At 57.8% G+C, this 18,363-nt stretch overlaps 1 protein-coding gene across 5 annotated transcripts in view; it reads left to right on the top strand.

The window, feature by feature from the left end:
* The first annotated feature begins 244 nt into the window (after positions 1 to 244).
* Positions 245 to 18,363, top strand: part of KSR2 (kinase suppressor of ras 2) — an 84,763-nt gene continuing 66,644 nt past the window's right edge. For 4 of the 5 annotated variants that reach the window (XM_030500355.1, XM_030500353.1, XM_030500357.1 and 1 more), the window contains exons 1-4: positions 245 to 607; positions 7,564 to 7,704; positions 8,337 to 8,487; positions 16,095 to 16,599. In XM_030500355.1, coding sequence (XP_030356215.1) covers positions 431 to 607; positions 7,564 to 7,704; positions 8,337 to 8,487; positions 16,095 to 16,599 — 974 coding nt within the window. In that variant the 5' untranslated portion in view covers positions 245 to 430. Of the gene's footprint in view, positions 608 to 7,230; positions 7,421 to 7,563; positions 7,705 to 8,336; positions 8,488 to 16,094; positions 16,600 to 18,363 lie in introns of those variants that run through there. The other variant, XM_030500356.1, reaches the window with a different exon arrangement.

Below are 18,363 nucleotides of genomic sequence, written 5' to 3'. Positions count from 1 at the left end.
TGGATGGGATGGGGGGATGAGGATGGAGATGGGAATAGGAATGTGATGGGGGTGGCATGCGATGGGATGGGATATGGATGTGATGGGGATGGGGGGGGATGAGGATGGAGACGGGAATAGGGATGTGATGGGATGTGATGGGGATGGGATGTGATGAGCTGGGATACGGATGGGATGGGGGGGGTTACAGCGCGGAGCGGCGCGCAGCGAGCGCGGCCCCGCGGTACCGGAGCGCGCCGTCCCCGCCCCCGCCCCGCCGCGCCCGGTGTGCGGGGGGGGGAGGCGGCGGCGCTGACGCTCGGTGGGCACCGCACCGCGATGCTGCGGGCCGCGGCGGAGCGGGGCTGAGCGGCGGGGGGGGGGGGGGAAGCGGCGGGGCGGCGGCGGGTGGAGGGGAGGGGAGGAGGGGAGGGGGGGGGCGCGGCGAGCGATGGATGAGGACAACATGACGAGGAGCGAGGAGCAGCAGCTGAGTCTGCAGAAGGCGCTGCAGCAGTGCGAGCTGGTCCAGAACATGATCGACATCAGCATCTCCAACCTGGAGGGGCTCCGCACCAAGTGCGCCGCCTCCAACGACCTCACGCAGAAGGAGATCCGCACCCTGGAGGTAGGGGCCTGACGACCCCCCCCCCCCCATATCAACCAACAAACCAACCAACCCCCCACCCCCTCCCACCCCCCCCCCCGGGCCGCGCCGGTTCCCCCGCGGCGCTGCGGAGCGCCCGAGTGAGGCTGCGCGCTCTGCGGGTGGCCCCGCACCGCCGAACCCTCCTGCCGGGGCTGCCCGGAGCGGTCCGGCCCGGCCCCGGCCCCGCAGCATCGCCCCCGGCCCCGCAGCATCGCCCCGGCCCCGCAGCATCGCCCCGGCCCCGCCGCATCCCTCCCGCCGGGCTGCATCCCCCCCGGAGCGGCCGCATCCCTCCTCCAGGCTCCTGCTCCAGCCCACTGCATCCCCCTGGCCCGGCTGCGTCGCTCCCACTGGGATTGGGATCCCACCTCCCCATCAGGCTGCATCCCCCCGGCCTGGCTGCATCCCTGCCGCTGCGCTGCATCCCCTTGGCCCCACCGGCAGCCCTGCTGCTGCACTCCGGTCCTCCGGCCTGGCTGTATCCATGAGGCTCCTACTTCCCTTCCTATCCCTTCCCACCCACAGCATCCCCTCCAGCCCACCTGCATCCATCCCTCCCACCAGCAGCATCCCTCCGGCCTGGCTACATCCTTCTCGTTATTCCTACCTCCCAAGCAGGCTGCATCCCCTCGCCGGGATGAAGGCCAGCATCCTCACCCCCGGTTCCTCCTCTGTGGTGCCCAAACCCTCCAGCCTATCCAGGCAGTGGGAATTGCTCCAGTGGGAAGGGGAGCCTTCTCCAAGCCATGCTGCCGTGCCAAGGGGAGCACCAGCCGGATTTATTGATGTTTCATAGATGGGAAATATACATCTAAGCAAAAGCTGCTGAGCGGGGCCCCATCTAATAGGAAGACATTCCCCTTTGGAGCATGCCAGGCCCCGGCTGGGCATGGATTTGGGGTTCAGTGGAAGGTTGGCAGGCCGGGATGGACGGGATGATGTGGGCAGGCTGGGATGCTTGGAGACAGAGCATGGCCATGAGAGTGCCGTGACCCCGTCCGTGGGGCTGTGCCAGTGTGGAGGTGGCTGACATGGAGCCGGGGCTGTGGGTGGAGGGATTTCGGAGCCTGGCCCTGCTGAGGCCTTTGGGATGGTGCTTTGGAACCCGGGAGCTTGCATCGGGAACACCAACGTGGTGGCAAAGTAGTTCCAGTGCTCAGGTGCACAGGACCCTGCCCTGTAGCTGCTCTGCCGGGCGGCTTCTGGCTCTGCACCATGACCCAAGTGTCCAAATGCTCCCGAAGGTCCTGAGTGCTGTAGGAGTGAGTGGGGTATTCCCATGTGGCTGCTGTGCCCCTCGGGGGGGGCACCCCGGGGTTGGGGGCAGCTCCTGCTGTTCATCTCTGGCACTGACCTGTGCTGTGCTCCCGCACTGATCCCGCCGTCACCTCTCCTTGATCCGAGCCCTCTCCCATCCCACCTCTCCATTTGAGGGACTGATCGTCCATGTGTGGCCCTGGAGCAACACTGGAAGAGGGACAGGGATGTGGGGATGGAGCAGCAGTGGTTTTGGGAGACTTTGTGGGGAGCAGGCAGGCTCAAACCCCCTCCGGAAGAGCTGATGTAAGGAGGCGCAGGGCTACAGAAGTTTATCCCACGTGGAGTTTATCGCACGTGGAGTGATGGCCTCGTTAGGGTCAGGATGGTGATGAGTTACTGCCTCTGGATCTGAGGGATACTTAAGAGTGGGGTGAAGCATCCTGGTGGGATGCTACTTCCCAGCATCCAGCATCCTGGTGTCACTGGGGCAGCTCAGCCTAGCAGGTTTGTAGTTGGCCGGGGGGATTGCATCACATGGATCCCTTGTGCTCGCAGGGAAGCATCCCTCAGCCCCTGTGGATTGTGCTGCTCCCACTGTGGGGAGCCCCAGCATCACCTTCCCTAAAACACCTCCAAAACCAGGTTGCCTTTTGTGTGTCTCATCTATGGGCATTCCGGCTGATGCTCATCCATGTCTTTCAGCACAGGGTGATTCTGGGATGAATCCGGGGCCAGATTCCCGATGCTGGCATATCGGTGTGGGTCTTGGACCACCTCCCACCGGTGTTGTCCTGGGTTGCCGCCAGCGTAAGTAGGAGCTGAGCCTGGCCCTGAGTCCTGCTGCCACCGGCGTGTCCCAAGGACGTGACGCAAGGACCCGCTCAGCACCTCTTCCCTTCCCATCTGGCAGCAGCAGAGCGGGGCCAGGCACCGGCATGGCCAAGGGGATGGTGGCTGGGACACAAGCTTGGAATGACATGAGTGAATCCATGTGTTTTGGTTAATCCTCATATGCTAAACCCTGATTTTGATGGATTAACAATGTTTTTTTCCCATTTTTCTTCTTTAAACCACCCTAAGCTACAGGCGAGTTTGCATCCTTTGTGTGCTAAGGTTGTGTAGGGAGCTGGATACAGCATCCCGTGGTAAAGCATCCTTCCTTTGGGATGGGTACCACTGCATCCCGTGGTGCAGCATCCCTCCTTTGGGATGGGTACCACTGCATCCCGTGGTGCAGCATCCTTCCTTTGGGATGGGTACCACTGGCTGCAGTTGGGATTCAGTGGCACTTCTCAGGGCAGGAAGGATTTTGGGTCTTGCACCTTGGGATGGGCTCCAGGGGGAATCAAGGCAGTGGCTGCAACCAAACACCAACTAACACTACCTGGGGTGTTTGTGCTGCTCTTTGAGTTACTCTCATCCCATTTAAAAGCATGGATCAGGACTCCAAGGATAACCTCGGGATCAGTGGTTCGCCCTCCCCAGGCTGCTGTGCTCCTAATAGGAAGGGGGAACTATCCTGGGATGCTTTTGGCTGCTGCTTGAACATGCGGGTGAGGATGGGAAGAGGCACTTGGGGAAGAGCCGTGGCCAAAGGACATGCTGTCTCAGCACTGGGATTTTCCCTACCTGAGCATGTGGAATCTCCGGTGCCTAATAGCATGGGTGAGCACAGCAATTTTCTCCCTGGGCTGTATCTTCCTGGAGGGCCAGGCACCTCCAGGATGCTGGGTTGAGCCATTCTGGCCCCTGTACTCCCAGAGAGAGCCCCAGGGACCATTTAGCAGTGCTTGAAATAAATGATGTGCAGAGCCAGAGATGGCGTGTGAGCCCTGAGAGAGCCTGAGAGGGAAAATAGAACCGTGGGGAGGAATTCCCCAGCCCCGGGTCTCCAGGTGTGTTTGGAATAATGAGCCCCCTGGTAGGAGTCAGGGAAGAGTCACTCTGGTTGCGGCTATGGCCGTGGGAAAGCCGGGAATAACTGGAGGCGCAGAGCATGAAGGCATCTGACACAGGCGTGTGCTGATCCCACCAAAGAGTCGCAGAGTGGTTTGTGTTGGAAGGGACATTAAAGCTCCTCCAGCTCCAACCCCTGCCACGGGCAGGGACACCTTCCACTAGAGCAGGTTGCTCCAAGCCCCTGTGTCCAACCTGGCCTTGAACACTGCCAGGGATGGGGCAGCCACAGCTTCTCTGGGCATCCTGTGCCAGCGCCTCAGCACCCTCACAGGGAACAGCTTCTGCCTCAGAGCTCATCTCAATCTCTCCTCTGGCAGGTTAAAGCCATTCCCATTGGCCTGTCCCTACAGGCCCTTGTCCAAAGCCCCTCTCCAGGTTTCCTGGAGCCCCTTTAGGCCCTGGAGCTGCTCTAAGGTGTCCCCTTCAGGAGCCTTCTCTTCTCCAGGCTGCCCCAGCCCAGCTCTCTCAGCCTGGCTCCAGAGCAGAGCTGCTCCAGCCCTCGCAGCAGCTCCGGGGCCTCCTCTGGCCTCGCTCCAGCAGCTCCACGTCCCTCTTGTGCTGTTGCCCCGGAGCTGCAGGGGGGCCTCACACCGAGCTGGGGGCACCCCATGGCTCCCGGGCGCTGGTGGCTCATTCCCTGCTTAATCCACTCTCACCTCGTGCTCCCGCAGGTGGATTTTCCGCTGCCTCTCCCCGGTCTCCAGGCTCGGAGCCGTCTCCATCCCGGTTGACGTCAGGCGGGTGCTGGGTGCCGGGGGGTGCAGCACCCGCTGCTCCTTGGAGACCGTCTGTTCGCTCCCATGCCTGACGCTTGGTGCTGTGCCGGGTGTTGGGACCAAAGGGAAATCCTGCCTGGGGTGATGGGAATAGGCTGGAATTCCCTATTGTGTTTGCATGGTGACACTGGGGGCTCCAGCCCCTCGCCTTGCTGGGGTCACGCAAGGATGCAGGGGAGGACATGGAGTGGGGACATCCCTCCTCTGCCTGCACCCATTGCTGTGGGGCAGCAGGGACCTGCTGGGTTCTTGTTCTATATCTGGAGGTCTTTGCCTCAGGGAGGAGATGGGGGAAGCCCTCGGTGTGGCCAAGGGGAAGGGGCTGCTGGTGGTTTGACCCTCTTTTCTCAGAGCATCATACACTCTCTTACTTCTTATAATGCTGGAGAGGTGCTTGAAAGGGTGTGAAAACCAAGCCCCAGCTCCAGAGGAAGGAGTATGCCCCTGCCCTTTTCCATATGGGTAAACTGAGGCAGGGAATGGCTGACTGGATTGTGTCCAGCAGGAACACAAAGCAGGACCTGGCCTTTGCAGCAGAGCCATGTTTAGCACATTGACCCAATCTCCAACCTGTGCAGGGAGGGCTGAGCTCAGGGTGAGAGCATCTCCACAGCCATGGGATGGGGCTTTCCCCATGGCACGGGGCCATCTCCATCACTTCGCTTTCCAGCCCCATTGGTGGAGCTTTTGGCTAAACAAGAAGTGCTTTTGGATCTCACAGGTGCTGGTTTTCTCCCCCCATGGACCAGAGCATCAACCTGAGCTAGTAGAGGTCCCATCTGTGTCCTCATTTGCTCTAACGATGGCCTCTCCTGTCTCCCAAGGGCTGGGTGGAGTGAACTTCCCCACCTGGAGCTGGGAATTAAAGCACCTCCACTTCCCATTCCTCCCTTCCCTGTTCCCAGGGTGTCTCTGCATGTGGTGGTGGGGGCTGCCTGGTCCCCAGCTCTGTCCCAGGACCCTGATTTTAGCACTAGAGAGGCTGTTGTGGTTCAGGCATCATCTTTGCTTCCCCCTGGGCTCTCAGCTTGTGGTGGGGGCTAAAGGAACTGGTGGACAATGAGGTGAGGATGGAGGTGAGGTTTTAGGAGGGGTTTTGCTGGTGTTTCGCTGTGGTTAAGGGTATTGGGGGGGGGGGGGGCAGGAGGTGCCTCTGTGCATGAGAGAGCCAGGCTCGTTCAGCCTGGAGAAGAGAAGGCTCCTTAAGGGGACACCTTAGAGCAGCCCCACTGCCTAAAGGGGCTACAGGGAACCTGGAGAGGGGCTTTGGACAAGGGCCTGTAGGGACAGGCCAAGGGGAATGGCTTTAACCTGCCAGAGGAGAGACTGAGATGAGCTCTGAGGCAGAAGCTCTTCCCTGTGAGGGTGCTGAGGCGCTGGCACAGACTTTTCCCAGAGAAGCTGTGGCTGCCCCATCCCTGGCAGTGTTCAAGGCCAGGTTGGACACAGGGGCTTGGAGCAACCTGCTCTAGTGGAAGGTGTCCCTGCCCGTGGCAGGGGTTGGAGCTGGAGGAGCTTTAAGGCCCCTTCCAACACAAACCAGGCTGGGATTCGAGGTGTCTGCTGCTATTTCCTCTCCAAGGACCTGGGGTTTAGGATGTGTGCTTGGGGCTGACCCTGAATCCCTTTGATGCTCTGTGTTAGGAGATTGATTTTCCTTAAGAAACTGGACCTGGCAGCTGGTCAGGGTGTTGCTGATCCTGCCCAGCCCCATGGGGCTCCCTGGGCATCCCCTTGGCTGTCCTGGCTCTATTTTGGGTGTTAATTTTTAGTATTTAAGCTCTATGGCTGTTATCCAGGTTGGGGCTTGGGACAAGCTGCCTGATTGGGTGTCTGGCTGCTGATGGTGATGCTGGTTGCACATCACGGTGGGTGCTCACTGTTTGCAAGGTGATGGGGACCACCAGCCTCTTCTGCTTCCCCCCAAGCAGCACGATGGGGCTGGTTTTGCTTGTTTTACATGTCTCTGGGTGCACCCAGCTCACCCCAACCACGACGGGTGGGTGCAGGGAGGGTGATTTCCCCCTCTCTGCTCACATGCATCTCATCGCACCAAGCATTATGGCCATCACTGGTGGTAACTTGGTGGGTACCACTGAGGGAAGGGGCTTGGAGTGATGGGGATGTTCTCCCAAACCCTTCCATGGGGTTTCTCCCTTTGTCTTTTCCAACCCATCACATACTTTGCTCATTTATTTTGGGGATGGGCAGGGGCACAGCACCATCTATTGCTGCCGCTGGCAGGGAATCACCCGGCCGGAAATCCAGGAGGAGGAATTCCCAGCAGGATTCCAAGCCGGGCTCTGCTCTAGATCCCTGAGGAAGGAGGCCAGTCACTCCGTGTAAGGCTGCGGTTGCCAACGCAGCATCTTTGGCCTCACGGGTGGTGGAGGGGATGGTCGGAGGAGGGGTGGGACCATGGCCAAGCACAGGGGGATTGGTGGTGATGAGGATGGTGGAGGCAGGAGAGCTGGGGCAGATGTGGGGGAATAAGGAGCAAAACACCAGTATCCCAGCCTTAGCACTGTGTGTGCTCCCACGGTGGGATGCTCGGGGGTCCCTCTGCATGGAGCCTGGGTGTATGGGAGGGGAGCATGTCCTTTGGGTGCTGGAGGGGTGGTATTTGTGTCTGTGTCCCCTGCCCTTCATCCTTTGGGAGGGGTGAAGGATGTGCATCCCTTGAGCAAGACCCACGATGGGCTGGGGATAACGGAGCTGATAAAGGGCTTTTTGGGGAGGGAGCTGCTCCCTTTGGACACGCAGCTCGATGCCAAAGCAGCCCTGGACTTGGCAGCAGGTAATGGGGTGTTTGAGGGGCTGTGTGTGTCCCAGGGATGGGGCAGAGGGAGGGCAGAGCCTCTGCTCACCCCTCCTGTGTCCCCATCCTGCTATGGGGTCCATGGGAAGGGGGTCCTATGGGGCTTCCACCTTCTCTTTCAGAGCAAGCTGGTCAAATACTTCAGCCGGCAGCTGTCCTGCAAGAGGAAGGTGGCCCTGCAGGAGCGCAATGCCAAGCTGGAGGGCTTCCCCCAGCTCCTGCACTGGTTCCGCATCGTCGACATGCGCAAGGAGGTGATGGAGGTGAGGGCCCTGCTGCGGGTGCGGATACCGGGCATCCCCAGTGGTGCTTTATCCAGGGGGTTGTGGGATCCTTGAGGAAAACCAGGAAAAGGGGGAGATTTGTCCATGGTGGAGACTGGTTTGAAGCCTTGTGCAGGCTGGGACACCGGAATGGAGGAAAGAGGTTGTTTTACGGCATGGAAGGTGCTGCAAGCCCATGGTGGGATGCGCCTCTAGGGCCACCCCACAGCTCTCGTTCAGTGAGGGCACCCCATTGGTGTTCCCACTGAAGGACATGGGTGCCAGGGGGACAATGTGGGTGCTGCTTCCCCTCCGTAGTGGGGGTTCCCCATGTCCCTATCACAGTGTGGTGGTGGCATGGGCAGATCACAGCATCCTTCTGCTGCATCCTGGGCTCCTGCAGGTGATGGGTGCAGCAGGGGGGTGGCATCCAGAGGTGATCCCATAACAGCCTGGGGACATTCACAACTTCCTTGGGTTTTCCTGTAGATTGAGATGGAAAATGAATGTTTTTGGGTTTGGGACCTAAATAGGGTTTCTCCTCTGCATGCCCTGTGGTGCTCCATTAGAGGATGCTCCAGGAGGGTGTTTATTCCTCCTTCCTCACTCCTGCCCCTGTTCTTCCGTGTCAGGAGATCACCCCGGGGCAGCTGAGCCTGGAGGAGCTGCTGGACATGACCGACGACCAGGTCTGTGCCACCGTGGAGAAGTTTGGGGCCAACAGTGAGGAATGCGCCCGCCTGAATGCTTCCCTCTCCTGCCTCCGCAGCGTCCACAAGTCCGGTGAGTTGGGCACCCTTGTACCCGCTGGTGGGTCTCCTTGAGCTGGTACCATCCTGGTGCGGTGACACTGTGGGGAGTGTGGCTTCAGCTCATTGGAGGTGTTTGCAGAGTCTTCTCCATGGGTGCAGAGCTCCTGCATCCCTGGGGATGGTCGGGTACCACTGTCCATAGGGGACGTCGTTGCTCTGGTGTGTCCCTGTGGCTTGGGGATGTCTCACCTCTCTGGGCATGATGAGTTCATAGAGTCATGGTTTGGGTTGAAGGGACCTTGAAGCTCCTCCAGCTCCAACCCCCTGCCACGGGCAGGGACACCTTCCACTAGAGCAGGTTGCTCCAAGCCCCTGTGTCCAACCTGGCCTTGAACACTGCCAGGGATGGGGCAGCCACAGCTTCTCTGGGCACCCTGTGCCAGCGCCTCAGCACCCTCACAGGGAAGAGCTTCTGCCTAAGAGCTCGTCTCAGTGGGTCCGTTCTCTACAGGGAGCCTTTGCCCCAGCGTTTCTCATGGGGTGCCCCTGACCCCTGTTCCTTGCAGGAGCGCAGTCTGTGCTGTGTGTGCCGGGGGGTGCTGTGGTGCAGGGGGTGCTGTGTGTGCCGGGGGGTGCTGTGGTGCAGGGGGTGCTGTGCCTGCCGGGCTGTGTGTCCCCGGGCGGTGGCAGCAGAGCTCTGCGCTGTGGATGGTGCTGCAGCATCATCGGATGCTGTGGATGCTCCCGCTCTGTCTGAGCAGCGCGGGGCTGGAGCAGCGGCCGCGTTTCCATGGGGAAGGGGCGAGCGGTGCCTGTGCAGGACCCGCCTCTCCCGGCGCCTTGTCCCGTCCCAGCTGGGCTGTGCTGGGTGATGCTGTGCTGGGTGATGCTGTGCTGGACCAAGGGGTCCCTTCCCAGAGTGGCTCTTGACAGGGTCTGGTCTGGGGGTGAGTTGGTGGCTCTTATCTACGTGTGCCCCCCCAAGGAGAGGCCCACCTCACCCTATGTGTGATGAGGACTGTATCCCACTGGCATGGCTCATCCCTGCTGTTGATCCCGTGCTTTGGTGCTTACCTGGGGGAGTGCTGCCAGCACAGGGTGCATATGGGTGGCAGCATATGGGTAGGTAGGGAGTGCATGTTCCCTTTTGGAGCAGATGAGGGAATGGTGAACCCCCATTTCCAAGTCTAACCCTGTCCCATCATCCCCTTCCCAAGGGCCCCCTTCCTGCTCCTGGCCTGGGATGATGGCTTTGGGCTGGTTTAGCTGTGGTCCCTGCTGGGTCTGTGGTCCCTGCTGGGTCTATGGTCCCTGCATCATGTCTAGCCATGACCCTTCTGTAGGAGGACCCCAGTCCTGGGTGTTTGGGGGTCCCAGACCCCTCTGCTTCGCTCCTGTCCCCTTTCAATGGATGCAACTGCATCCCAGGATGGAGGATGAGCCTTGCTGGGCTTTGCAGGTTCAGAGCAGCCTCTGGGGACAGGTCTGGTGATGTGATGTGGCTGCAATGAGGGGCAGGTCTTGGGGAACACCAATGTCCCCCCCTATTACCATTGACACAACATGTCCCAGGTCCTGCCCTGGAGGGGACTTGGCCACATCCACCCATTGTGATTATTACAGCTACTCTGGGTTTCCTCATGTCATGCTGTGGCACAATGGCAGTGCCAGCCTGTGCAGGGGGTGTTGGCAGAGGGTCCCTGTGCTGGAGCAGCGATGGCTGAACCCAGCCTGACATTTCCCATGGAGCACGAGTGCCTCCACGCTCCTTAACTCCCTAAATCCAGCTCCCAGCTGTGCTCTGCCCTCCTTCCCTTTGGCATTTTCACTAAGTCTCTCTGCTATTTGAGGAAGGGCATCAGTGCTCCCTTAGCCTGCTCTTTGTTTAAACACCTTTGACTCCTAAAGACCATTGCAAACACATCCTGCTTCACTGTGTGCTGGCTCAACCCAGTCCCTGCATCCCGCTTCCTGCCCCTCCGCTTGCTCAGCCATGGGAATTCCCCCCCGTGCTTTGGAAAACCCACATGGGCTTTGGCTCAGCAGCTGCAGTGGAGATGCTGAAGCATCTTCTGCTCCTCTGGTGGCTTCAGAGCCTGAGGTACCTCGGGGCTGTGGGATGCTCGCTGCTCCATTGGCGCCTTAATGGGGCAAGTAATGGGGCTGCCAGCCCCCGTGGTGGGACGCGGCTTGGTGGCCCATTGGGTCCCTGCAGGAGGGAGTTCGCTGCTATCCAGGCAAAACGCCTTCCCCAGCGCTCCATTTAACTCCATCCATCACTGTGCTGCGGGCTGGGATGTGTGGGGAGGGCTTGTTTGGTCCCTCTTGCATTGCAGGGATGCTGCAGTGGCTGTTCCTGCTCTGCAGTGGTCCATGGTGTTTCCAGCTGATGTGGGTCCTGTTGGGGACAGGCAAGGGGCTGGCAGATGCGATGCAAGAGCTTAAGGAGACCAAACTTCTCTGAAATTCAGGAGGATTTGGGTGCAGAAAGCTCCATCTGGGTTAGCAGATGGGTCTCCCTGTTTCCTGCTTGGCACTGCTGCATGATCCCTGCCTCTGTGCTGGTGTTTCCCTGCCTGGCAGAGCCATTGCCCTGGTCAGATGGCCTCATCTCAGCAGTCCCCCCACTTTTTGCCCCCTGGAAGCGAGGGATCACAGCCCCTGCCCTGCTTCTGCAGGTGGGGAGATGGGGGTGGTGGTACCTCTGTCTCGGTTGGGGTGAGATGCTCGCTACCTGCCCTGGGGTGACACTGGGTGATGGGAGCAGATCATCCCATCCAGCTGCTCAGAGAGGCACCATGGTCCAGGCAGCACGTTATGGTGGGCTGCAGGGATGGGGAATGGGCAGGACATTGTTGGCAATGTCCCCTGTGCTGATGGGGCTGTAGCTCTGCAGTGTGGGGTGTACTAAAGCAACAATGTGCTCCATGCTTCCATCCGCTGTGTTTCAGCAGATGCTGAGCTCCACATCTCACAACCCCTCCATAAGCTGTCGCATGCTGTGGTGGACACAGCACAGCGGTTTTTACCCACCTCTTATCTCCTTGTAAAGCAAGGACAGTCCTAGTCTGAAAGTATAATTAATGAACAAGTTGCTGCCTCTTTAACCCATCATGTAATTCCTTTGCAAGTGCAGTAGTGGTCAATGTCTAGAAGCCAAGATGAGTATTAATAAAGCAGGAACGAGGTATAGGATTAACCTTTTCCATCAATCTTTATTTATTGAGTCATTAATTAGAAGCATCTAATTTCCCAGGGCCGGTTCTGCCTGTGGATGGGACTGGGATGAAGCAGTGATGAAGAAGGATGCTCTTTCATTGCTTAAATGGGAGACATTTTGATAGCTTGCCCTTCCCCAAGCATCCTGGGGGCAACTCCAGCATCAGGGAAAGCCCCAGAGCATCTTATAAACTGAAAGCATGTTGTACTTATCAAATCTAGTGGCAGCCCCACATTAAAGCCCTGCTTTATTGTGCTAACAAGTCCGTATTGGATTCTTATTGCTGTGAAACCTTCCCCTTGGCAGGGGGATCTTCTGAGCAGCCAAAACATCAGTTTGGAGCTCGGAGTGGGATTAATTTAATGTTAAATAGGAGCAGAGCAGGCCTGCTGTGGATGGAGCAGCTGATGGGCTGTGACTAGTGAGCTGTGCGGGAGGGTAGGAGCTGTCCTACAGGGAAAAGTGATCCAGAGCGGAATATTCATGACTTGTCCAGGCCCTGGGAGGGCTGCGGGGAGCTGGGGGTGGTGCAGGGTCAGGCAAGGTGATGAGCAGCTACTATTGGAGGTGTAAAGATCTCTCCTGGTGCCCCCATGTCCCTGTGCCTGCAGAGTGTGATGGGGCTGAGGGGCTGAATGATGCTGGGGTTCATTTTGCCCCATGGTGAGGGTGTGATCGTTGGGCTGCTGCTGCCAGGAGACGTGGCTGCAGCCATGGGGGTATCATAGAATATGCCTCCTCTATATCATAGAATAGAGCCTCAGCACCCTCACAGGGAAGAGCTTCTGCCTCAGAGCTCATCTCAATCTCCCCTCTGGCAGGTTAAAGCCATTCCCCTTGGCCTGTCCCTACAGGCCCTTGTCCAAAGCCCCTCTTCAGGTTTCCTGGAGCCCCTTTAGGCCCTGGAGCTGCTCTAAGGTGTCCCCTTCAGGAGCCTTCTCTTCTCCAGGCTGCCCCAGCCCAGCTCTCTCAGCCTGGCTCCAGAGCAGAGCTGCTCCAGCCCTCGCAGCAGCTCCGGGGCCTCTGGCCTCGCTCCAACAGCTCCAGCTGTGTTGGGGCCCCCAAAATATCACATGAAAAGTTCTTTTCCCCGTGTTCCACAAGACAAACTTCTGCTTCCATTTCCTAAAACAAAACGCTGGGAGTAATTTGCTGCCCTTTAGGTAACCAATGGCTGTAGGGAGCTGTACCCAAAGCAGTTTGCACCTTGAGTGCTCCTTGGGGGATGCTGCAACCGCTTTCTCTCCTTCCCTAAAGGCAGCACCAAGATCACCAAATGGAGATGTGCACAAAACCAAAACAAGACCTTGGCTTGATTCACAACAAGGGAAGCTCTTCCCTGTGAGGGTGCTGAGGTGCTGGCACAGGGTGCCCAGAGAAGCTGTGGCTGCCCCATCCCTGGCAGTGTTCAAGGCCAGGTTGGACACAGGGGCTTGGAGCAACCTGCTCTAGTGGAAGGTGTCCCTGCCCGTGGCAGGGGTTGGAGCTGGATGAGTTTTAAGGTCCCTTCAGCACAAAGCAGGCTGGAATTCCATGATACTTCATCTCTGCAGCTCTCAGCTGCATCCCGGCAGCGTTTGCTCCTCTCCGCCTCCTCCCAGGAGTTTGTTTTGTTGTTGACATTAAGGGAGTGGTTCAGCAAAAGCTTCTTCCCTGATGAAGTGCAGTGGGATGGAGGAGGTTGGGCTGAGCACAGAGGCAGCAGCAGCATTGAGGGCATTAGTAAAGCCAGATTTGGCCATGGGGAGCATCTCCCTTTATGCTGGTGGCCAGGGTCGGTGGCCCGTGGGGTCGGAGGGGTGGTGGGTGGCTGTAGCTGAAGCTCATTTCAATATGCCATTAATATTCACAATCCATACAAAACAAATAGACTTTTAGGAGTGAACAGCACCACTGGGGCAGGCAGAGCTTGGGGAAAACTGGGTAAAGGGGAGTTTGCTGCTGTGCGAGCTCTTCCCTTGCTTTTCCAGTTGGGAATCCGCTCTGGCAGAGCAGCAGGGCCTGGGGGAGCCCTGGTAGGGAGTGAAGTCCTAAAGCATTTAACAGGCTTTGCAAAAGAAGAGCTTGGGGATCTTTCTGTTGTTATACTTTTCCTTTCAAGTGCATTCTCAGTTTAAGCTTATCCCATCAAGTGGATGCCCGTTACCTGCAGTGTTCCTGTAAGCATCCCCGTGTGGAAAATGCATTTCCCAGCTTATCCTGGGTATTTTTTAGCCCTGATGCACCCAACAGCCCCATAACGAGTTATTTTTGCTCTCAAGTGCATCCGTCGTGTTCTGACACCACCAAGCCTTGAAGGGGACAGTGACAATGGGGGATGTGGTGGCCACGATGCCCTGGTTGAGCTTTGGGTGGTGGGAAGCAGCCGTGGTCTCCTCCTTCATTAACTGCTGCTAATCACTGCTGTGGTGGGAACATGGGGATGCTGCAGTGTTGAATTATGCAAATCTATGCATGTGGAGGAACCAATGGGGAGCACCTTGATTTGCATACATGGTGCAAATTGGTGTATGGATTAATTAACCAGAGGTGTTGATGACTTACAAGAGGGTTTAATTAATGGTGGTGTGTCCTTCGTCACCTATGGCTGTGGTTGCACTGTCCCCAGGCTGTGCATGAAGCCACCAGCCACGGTGGCCTCAAGGACCGGTGGCACCAGTGACCTTGGGGACAAGGAGACAGCCTGGATAGGTGGCACTGGGTACGTGGGTGCTGGTGTCTGCAGTGCTGGCCTTGTACCCTGCAATGATGGCCTTGCTGGAGGGACGTGACCATGTGCAGAGCTGTGTTTTCTGGGGGGGTGACATAGAATCCCAGCCTGGTTTGGGTTGGAAGGGACCTTAAAGCTCCTCCAGCTCCAACCCCCTGCCATGGGCAGGGACACCTTCCACTAGAGCAGGTTGCTCCAAGCCCCTGTGTCCAACCTGGCCTTGAACACTGCCAGGGATGGGGCAGCCACAGCTTCTCTGGGCACCCTGTGCCAGCGCCTCAGCACCCTCACAGGGAACAACTTCTGCCTTATCTCCAACCTCAATCTCTCCTGTTTAAGCTTGAAATGCTCCAACTTGTCACCTGCTGTGTCCCCACTGGGCTGTTGTGGTAAGGAAGGGGCTTTGGTACGTGCCTGTGGAGGGTTCGGAGCTGCGGCTCCATCTTGGCAGCTCCATCCAAGGCTTTCCTACAGCAGGATTTTGTATTTAATTAATCAAAACAAGGTGTTAACTTCTTTTTTATGAGCTTCTCGCTGAGTCAAAGGGGGTTTGTAGCAGCCAAAGGAGCAGCTTCACAGCACTTGCTTTAGTTTGTGCTTTGGGAGAACTATCCATGAAACCTCCTCATCCTCCTTCTCCCGCAGAGCTGCTTTTTCAATCCGTTCCTAAAGCTTTCATTCCCAAAGCCCTTTTCCTTCTTTACTTTTTCTTCTGGAGCTTGAAATAAAACATTCCCCTTGAAAAGGCTGAGGAGAGAAGGGACCAGGCAGTTCCTAATCAAAAAGGGGATGGGGAAGGAGGCTTTTTAGAATAAAGCAATTACAGTTTTATGCTGGTTTTCTTGGCTGAGGTGATCAAAAGGAGTTGGAGAAGAGACCTTGAATTGGGTCTACCACTTTGGTGCTCTGAACTTGCTGCCACCAGCCCTTTACTGGAGGGATCAGTAATTAGATGTGGAGAGGAGCCCCACTTAATTACAGTCCCCCTCCATGATGCAAATGGCACAACTGGGTAGCACAGGGCGGAGGTTTGCAGGAACGAGATGAGAACATCGGCCTTGGCAACGGGTGCCCCATCCCTATAGCGTGGTTTGGGGTGGTGGTGGGAGGGGGTGACAAATGGGGGGTCAGAGGGTGAGCAAAGCATCTCTGTAACCCTTGTAAAGGACCTGCTTGGATTTGAATGTGCATAAAATGAAGAAGCTTCTTTACAGAATCATAGAATGGTTTGGGTTGGAAAGGACCTTAAAGCTCCTCCAGTTCCAACCCCTGCCACGGGCAGGGACACCTTCCACTAGAGCAGGTTGCTCCAAGCCCCTGTGTCCAACCTGGCCTTGAACACTGCCAGGGATGGGGCAGCCACAGCTTCTCTGGGCACCCTGTGCCAGCGCCTCAGCACCCTCACAGGGAAGAGCTTCTGCCTTAGATCCAACCTAAATCTTCCCTGTTTAAACCCATTCCTGATTGTCCTATCACTGCAGTCCCTGATGAAGAGTCCCTCTCCAGCATCCCTGTAGCCCCCTTCAGACACTGGGAGCTGCTCTGAGGTCTTCAGCAGCTTCTCTTCTCCAGGCTGAACAGCCCCAATATTCTCAGCCTGTCTCCATACGGGAGATGCTCTAGCCTCCTCTTCCTGGCATTTGGGACGCAATGCTGTGCTGGGGGCTCCTGCTGCACCCCATGACCACATCTCTGTGCTCTGTTGCAGGTGGCAGCCTCTCCAAGCAGGACTGGACCATCCAGTGGCCCACGACGGAGCCAGGGAAGGAGAACAGCCCAGGGTGCCAGGCGGAGCCGGCACAGTGGGGCAGGACTCACCTCTTGCCGAGCCCCAAGGTGCAGCCCAAGTGTGGGCAGCACCACTGCCACGCGGGCTCTCCCCATGGACCCATGTACACCCATGTGGACCGCTTGACCGTGGAGGGTCACCCGGGGCTGTGCCCGCCCATGGAGTCCGGGCACCGGTCCCTGCCGCCATCCCCGCGGCAGCGCCACGCCGCTCACACCCCCCCGCGCACCCCGAACATCGTCACCACCATGACGCCGCCGGGGACGCCGCCGCTGCGCCGCAGGAACAAGCTGAAGCCCCCCGGGACGCCGCCGCCTTCCTCGCGGAAACTGATCCACCTCATCCCCGGCTTCACCGCGCTGCACCGCAGCAAGTCCCACGAGTTCCAGCTGGGGCACCGCGTGGACGAGGCGCACACCCCCAAGTAAGTGGGTGCTCCGGCTGTTAAGGTGTGATGGGGTGATGAGCCCCATCCCAGAGCCTTTGGAATGGTGCTTTGGTCCCTGAATCATAGAACGGTTTGGGTTGGAAAAGACCTTAAGATCATCCAGTTCCAACCCCCTGCTGTGGGCAGGGACACCTCACACTAAGCCATGTCACCCAAGACTCTGTCCAACCTGGCCTTGAACACTGTCAGGGATGGAGCATTCACAGCATCCTTGGGCAACCCATTCCAGCGCCTCACCACCCTCACAGTAAAGAACTTCTTCCTTATATCTAACCTAAAATTCCCCTATTTAAGTTTGGATCCATCACCCCTTGTCCTATCACTACAGTTCCTGATGAAGAGTCCCTCTCTACATCCTTGTAGCCCCCTTCAGACACTGGGAGCTGCTCTGAGGTCTCCAGCAGCTTCTCTTCTCCAGGCTGAACAGCCCCAATGTTCTCAGCCTGTGTCCATACAGGAGGTGCTCCAGTCCCTGGTCATCCTTGTGGCCTCCTCTGGGCTTGTTCCAACAACTCCATGTCCTTCTTACACTGAGGACACCAGAACTGAGTGCAGCATCTTATTTTCAGGTTTGAGGCAGAAAAGCCCCTTGCAGCTCAAAGTAGACACCATCCCAGTGGGGATGCTGTTGGGAGGGTGTCTGCTTTGCTCCCTGGGAACGTGAGGTGGATAAGAAGCTCCAAGGGGCTCCAGGGCTGCTGGAGCATGGCATGGGTGGGTTGGGTGGTGGGATTTTGAAGGTGCATTGTGGGGATGCACAACCTGGATGTAAGAGTTGTGTGTGAATTTGAGCTCTTGGAGACCTACAAGGATGCAGAAGAGGGACTCTTCACCAGCGACTGTAGTGATAGGACAAGGAGTAATGGGTTTAAATTGAAACAGGGGCGGTTTAGGTTAGATATTGAGAAGTTCTTTCCTGTGAGGGTGGTGAGGCGCTGGCACAGGTTGAGAAGAGAAAAGAGCTCCTGCAGAAGACTTCTCGGTCTCTGCCCATGCTCTTTCCCATCGCTCTTGCTCTGTGGCTCCGGTACCGGCAGAGGCTGCTGCTGTGCAGGGAAAGGGCTCCCGACACCAACGTGCTGCATCTCCTTCATCCCCTGTTAGCGGCCGTGCTCAGAAAGCCCTTCTGCTGCCTCGGTGTGGGGTGGCAGAGGGGAGCTCTGCTCACCCCGGGGCATCATCTCCTCCCCCCGAGGGTGCGCTGGGATGGAGCCTGGCTGGTCCAGTCTCCCAAAACAGTAGCTCCAGGACAGACTGTGCTGCTTGTCCCCAAATCTGGGATTCTTGGGGGGATAAAAAGGCCCCTGAGGGATGTGGTGGGAGCAAGGGAAAGCCTGGGGACCCTCCACGGTGACACAGACCCTCCTGGCCAGCCCTGAAGGCAGCGTGATGCTCTGTCTGGGGTATGGGAAGGGTTAAACTCTGCTGCTCCCGGCTGCCAGACCTGGTCTGCCCCTGTTTGAGCAGGAGGAGACCAGAGCGGGTTTGGAATGGGCTTGGGGTGGCTGCAGAATCCCGGTGTCACTTGTACCCCCATTGTGTCCCTGAGGCTGCAGCATCAACTGGGCTGTGGTTGTTGCACTAAATGAGGGTGGTCATTCTTCTGCCCTATGCTGGGACCTTTTGATATCTAAAGGCTTTTAGAAGTGAATTTGTTCCATCTGGTCAATGCCTCCTCTAAGGCCACCCTCCCCATCATGCTTGGGCACTGGGAAGTTGTATTTACTTTGGTCCATCCCA

This window comes from Strigops habroptila, chromosome 11, assembly GCF_004027225.2.
Source record: "Strigops habroptila isolate Jane chromosome 11, bStrHab1.2.pri, whole genome shotgun sequence".
In the NCBI taxonomy this organism is placed as follows: domain Eukaryota; kingdom Metazoa; phylum Chordata; class Aves; order Psittaciformes; family Psittacidae; genus Strigops; species Strigops habroptila.
The sequence above is the reverse complement of the archived record's forward strand: the minus strand, read 5'-3'. Positions and strand labels throughout refer to the sequence as shown.